At 38.2% G+C, this 5,311-nt stretch overlaps 1 protein-coding gene and 1 long non-coding RNA gene across 2 annotated transcripts; one reads left to right on the top strand and one right to left on the bottom strand.

Annotated features, from left to right (window-relative positions):
• Positions 1–307: 307 nt before the first annotated feature.
• On the bottom strand, positions 308–4,557 carry LOC133862397 (protein CONSERVED IN THE GREEN LINEAGE AND DIATOMS 27, chloroplastic-like). The gene is made up of 7 exons (XM_062298197.1): positions 4,184–4,557; positions 3,656–3,808; positions 3,235–3,312; positions 2,471–2,566; positions 1,096–1,131; positions 701–882; positions 308–603 (listed from the first exon to the last, which is right to left on the bottom strand). Exons 1-7 carry the CDS (start codon positions 4,397–4,399, stop codon positions 441–443), a joined length of 924 nt encoding a protein of 307 aa, XP_062154181.1. The 5' UTR covers positions 4,400–4,557; the 3' UTR covers positions 308–440.
• LOC133862398 (uncharacterized) lies at positions 648–1,897 on the top strand. The gene is made up of 3 exons (XR_009899216.1): positions 648–827; positions 1,034–1,138; positions 1,628–1,897. It is a non-coding gene; the product is annotated as an uncharacterized LOC133862398 (long non-coding RNA).
• Positions 4,558–5,311: the final 754 nt, after the last annotated feature.

The raw sequence follows: 5,311 nt of genomic DNA, 5'->3' as shown, positions 1-5,311 counted from the left end.
CGGGTCATTGCAAATCTGGTGTAGGCTACTGTGTGAAGAATTTAGCGGTAGTTGAACTATAATCCTGTTATATATATTTAGGTTTGCCTTAGCTGCTTCCTCGTATTTATTATGTACTTTTCCTGATCATAAAAAGCTGAGAGGCTTGTTTGAAAGCTTGGGTTATGTTGTCTTTTTTCCATTAATGAATTACATGTACAGGTGTGTTGTACATGTAATGACCCGTATGATTACCCACAACAGTGCTTATATTTGTGTTCCCAAATATTCTCCACCATTTACTTCAACACTTTGTTTATGCTTCTGATTCTTCAAACGATGTAAATGATTGCCTTAAAATAGTGGGATAAAACTTTAAATGTTAACATCTAGTAAATAGAAATAACAGGGCAGAATGATAATATTAAAATTTATTATGATTCGTGCCTCCTTCTTTCCCATTATTTGACTAGATCCTCCCATTTGCAGTACTGTCCACCTGCTAATGCACGATAAAACCTATCTGTGCAATACACTGGTCTTCCATCAGCAGCCTTAGCAGCTGCTGCTGCTAGATCGTCATCAGCCATCACCTCGGCTGGCAATTTAAGCAATTCCTCTTTTCTACATGATTTACAAAAAACACTTGGTGAGGACATAGTAGGAGTATATTAGCTTCTTTGTTAATGGCATGATTAGAATCTCTATTAATGTATTATACCTTATATTAAGCTTTGTGCTGATCTTTGAAGCGGGAACATCTGATGGGTTTCCTTTTGTGCCAAAGGTGGTTTGAAGAAAATGCTCCACTGGTGTAGCAAAGATGAATAGCAAAACTGCTGTAACAAGTAATACCCCTGTTCCTACTAGTGTTTGTTTCAGCCTTTTGATGACTGGCTTAACCTAGAGGCATTAATTTTCAGCATGAATTTCATAGTCCACTAAAAAGCATCATAAACTGTAGTCCATTCCACACTACCACAATGCTTTCGACAATTATATTGGTGCCCTTACATTAATCTCTGTGTGTGTGTGCGTGTGATGTTTCATGCAGGGATACTACTTTGGTTGCGGTACTTCTCAAGGATTAGCAAAGTCATTTGCATTGGTTAATACCTTGTAAGAGCCCAACAGTCTATCACGAGCCAGGATCTGCAACGTAAGAAAAAATGAGTTATTAGTTTTCGATAGTTACCTTTATGAGCCTGCTGAGCAGAATGAAAACAACTTATGACCTTATTACTGTACTCATTCTGTCTTGTCATCAACCAGAATGCTCAATTTATGGTTGTCTCTCGCACAGCTAGAGTTGAAAGTCTTACAATTAAATAAAATTTTACTTGTTTGTCTTTTAGACGTTGGTTTAAGATTATATACCTGATTTACACCCGCCATTTAGATCCTTCCCTGAGTTGTTGGCTGCCATCCGGATTGTACCAATTGAAGCAAGGTGGCAAAATGGAATGTTCTAGTGCAGTTAACACCAGCAGATGTAATTATCTGGATTTGCTTGCATTAAAGCATTTCGTTTATTCTGATATTAATTTTTCCCTCTTATGTGCCCTTATACGATTTTTCTACTTCTGAAGCTTAATAGGTTATTGTCGACAGCTCTGAAGTTTCAAACTTATGTTTTGCTGATTCCTAGGGATGGCGATGTTCTATACTAAAATTTCCAGTATCTCTAATGACCCTGCGCATCAAATAGGAAATTCTAGACGTGCATGATGCATGCACATTATTAAAGTCACTTGAGCCTTACTCATTCTCAAAAGGCACATCAAGGGAAGAGGTTTGCTCAAGGCTTATAAAGCCCACAACCCAGGCATACCTTGGCAATGTGAGACTCTTAACACGCCCCCTCACGTGTGGCATCTTTTGGCCAAACACGTGTTTAATATTGGGAGGGAAGGCCCAACATTGTCTAAGGGCTTGTGGCTCTGATACCATATTAAAGTCACTTGAGCCTTACTCATTCCCAAAAGGCACCTCAAGGGAAGAGGTTTGCTCAAGGCTTATAAAGCCCACAACCCAGGCATACCTTGGCAATGTGGGACTCTTAACACACATAACACACGTGGAGGCAACCTTGTGAACTACTGAGCTTTAATGTTAAGCCATAGTAATACATCTTCAGCAGAGCAAAATCAAAATCTAAACACTCGTTACTGCCTTATGTGATTATTTGGCTCTTCTGTATATCTTGTCTAGTATAAAATCTATCTAGACTGCCTTTTGGTTTAAAACTTCTAGGATTTTTTGGTCAAAGTACTCTTCAGAGGTTAACTAATCCACTTTTTATTATTTTACTGGCACATTCTGGTTGAGGTTTGTAATTAAGTACTCGGTGGCAGAAATACATCTTTGTTACAAATACCCAAAATCAAGGAATAAAAGGTATTCACAGTAGTTGCCTGTTGTTAATTATTCCCCTGGTCTCCTCACAAGAAAGAAAGAAACATAGATAGATAGATACAAAAAGGTTGCTAACCTCGGGTGGCTTTACCCACATTTGCCCATCATACCATCCACTCTCTTCGTAGGGTATTACTGCTGATAGAAGTCTATCACCAACATAACTCCATCCCTGCAACATGCATTATTCAAATCGTTCATCAGTTATAAGAATACTAGTGAATAATGTTTCATATTTAAACTTGACAGCTCTTAACAAGTCCTGTGAATGCTCCTGAGGTTGTGCATGTCTTTATTGCCACAAGGTCCTTCTAATTGTGTTGTTCAGAAGCTGTCTCTTATTTGTTGCTTGGATTAGTTCGTTGGTGTGGTATCTATTTTGTGTGTAAGCTTTTTGGGTTGAACTCATTATGTCTCCAGTAAAGGATTTTAGCGTCCGGGTATCTTCCCAAATTGGTCCACAAAAATATTTAGAAGAGTTTCAGAACAATTATAAAAATTTACAGTGTTGTTGAATCTGTCAATATGTGAACCCAACTTAAATATCTAGAGGATGGTGCTTTTGTTTCCTGGCTGTGGCCATAACTAGAAGACTATTTAAACAATATGCACCCTTGATTGGTAAGTGAAAGATAAACAATTGAAGTAGTGAGCTCTTCCAGAGAAATTCTTTAATTGTTGTCAGAGTGCAACAGACCATTCTAACGTTTTTACATCTATCATTTAATACGTAGCCTTTGTAACTATTCTCTCAAAAAGTTCTCCTGTAAGTGCTTGCTGCCAAAGTTAAACCCACATACTCCAGATATGGAAAGACCAGCACAAAGAAGAAGAAGATACCAGGTAAATTCTTAAGACAATTAATGACACAAGGAACAGAGTTCCTGTTCCAGCTGCTAGCACAAAACTTAGAGGTTCCTGCAAGGTTGGAACATAAAGAATTGTAAACATAAATACTAGGAGTAAGATTTTTCAACAATGAAAATATACCTGGCTGGGTTTTACAGGTATTCTGCCCATGTTGGTGTGAAACTATTTTATTAATTGTCTCTCTGTGTAATTTTGCAAAGATCAGGTATTGTTCTAAATATAAAGAGCTTGTGGTTTTTGAGAGAGTCTTCTTGTAGATTAATTATGATGGTTCAAATGTGTTCTGCTCTTGTTCTGGAAATATTTCTTGTAGTATTTATTCACAAACGGGCCAAAAGAGATAAAAGGTTGGTACTTATACACAAAAGAGGTGGCTTCATTTTGGTCTTACCCTTGAAGGATTAAAGCTTGCAGCTGCAATTGGCACTCCTAGACTTGTGAAAGCTACTAACCAGAGGCCTCCAAGACGAAGGAAAAAGGGCCCAGGACGAAGTTCACCCCATGAATATAGGGCTTCATCTTTTAGAGATGAGTACTCGTTCACCTATGACAGAAGCAAATAACTGTTAAGTATATGAATCGGCAAACAACAGATAATATGCCTGAATCTATTGAATAAGTTTTCTCTGCCAATGAGAGACGCTTCACCCACTATCATGCTTTTGAAATTATCCACGTTTATCCCCTTCTTTTATATAACATGAGATTAGCGAGGACTTATGAAAAGTGATGTGTTCTACAGAAAGTTGTATTACAGGTTTGCTTGATGGTTTAAGGGGCTAGTGCAGCCATAAAGTTCTACAGAAAAGTGATGTTTTCTCTGCTTGATGGTTTCCAGAGACCAATGAAGAAAGCAGTTTCTATAACAGGTGTATACTCTTTTCCCGACAACAACTACATAGTTAGAGTGTGAACATACCGGCCTTTGTTCAAAAGGAACCTCAATTTCCAACCCAGGGTCCCAATTCCGACCAGGGAATCCGCTTGTTTCCCCATCTTTCAAGGCCTTGATGGAAATCCCCTGACTCGGTTTCCAAGTCCTGTGGTAGTGAATGATCCATGAACCATTGCTGCTTCTAAGCTTTACATGGCTTGAACTGGGAATCAGAGAGCAATACACATTTAACCTGAGCATTTATTTCCAGAATCTGACTAAAGACTATGATGGGTGCCCGTAGAGGTAATATTCTGAATTAATTTCTGTGTTCGATCCTGGTTAAGTTTGGAGAAAGATAGGAAGAACAAGGTTAGATTAGAGGACTAGTGGTGTGTCTTTCAGAGACCATGTATTATTTACATGGAGGGGAATAATGGATACAAAAAGATTTTGTTGTTTCACATATGACGTGGACCATTTTTTCGCCAATGGGACAGAACAGGCACCAATGAGGGACTGCCATTTCATCGTGGCCCAATTTGAGTTGGTAATGTGTACAAGCTTGGTGTCCACGTGCTTTGTCTTCTACCGTTCACTTGATGAGCTTAGAAGTTAGATTATCTGAATGTTGTGGTCGTTGTGCTTAATTTTTGTGTTTTGAAAGCGCGAAGGCACAGGCTTGCTTTATCAACGTGGCAACTGTTCCCTTGCACAGTTACACGCAATTTCGAGTGCATTCCTGATGTTTGCACGGGCTGAGCTGAGTGTGAGCAAGACCAGTGAAATTCTAATTGGATGGCTATTTTTAGGGTAATTTATTTACCCGCAAATGCCACTTTATCTTCAACCAACCTCATTATGACTCGAATTTATAAACTATAAAAATGTTTTGAGTTGTCCCAAATCAAATTTAGACGTTATTTTGGATGGAATATGTCCCACGTTAGCACTTGCGTCATAGTTATTTTGAAGTTACTAATTTACTGTCATTGTGAAACTACACCGTTTTTTAAAAGAAAAAAAAAACATTAACTAATTTATGGGTGACGGATTTTTTTCCATTCAAAATGAACAGGATATGGCTTAATTCCAGTGAATCTGTCATTAGAGATCACCTGTTAAAAATGAATGGACAAGATTGCTTGTAACTAGGCTTTTCCTCCAATCTTA

This window comes from Alnus glutinosa, chromosome 3, assembly GCF_958979055.1.
Source record: "Alnus glutinosa chromosome 3, dhAlnGlut1.1, whole genome shotgun sequence".
NCBI classification, from domain to species: Eukaryota; Viridiplantae; Streptophyta; class Magnoliopsida; order Fagales; family Betulaceae; genus Alnus; species Alnus glutinosa.
The sequence above is the reverse complement of the archived record's forward strand: the minus strand, read 5'-3'. Positions and strand labels throughout refer to the sequence as shown.

Excerpts from the sequence above, each read along its gene's own strand:
- LOC133862397 (XM_062298197.1), bottom strand. The coding sequence starts at position 4,399 with ATGCTCAGGTTAAATGTGTATTGCTCTCTGATTCCCAGTTCAAGCCAT. Across the intron at positions 3,313-3,655 it reads CAAGCTTTAATCCTTCAAGG|GAACCTCTAAGTTTTGTGCT; the intron begins GTAAGACCAAAA and ends CCAACCTTGCAG. Across the intron at positions 1,132-2,470 it reads TGTGGGTAAAGCCACCCGAG|ATCCTGGCTCGTGATAGACT; the intron begins GTTAGCAACCTT and ends CTTACGTTGCAG.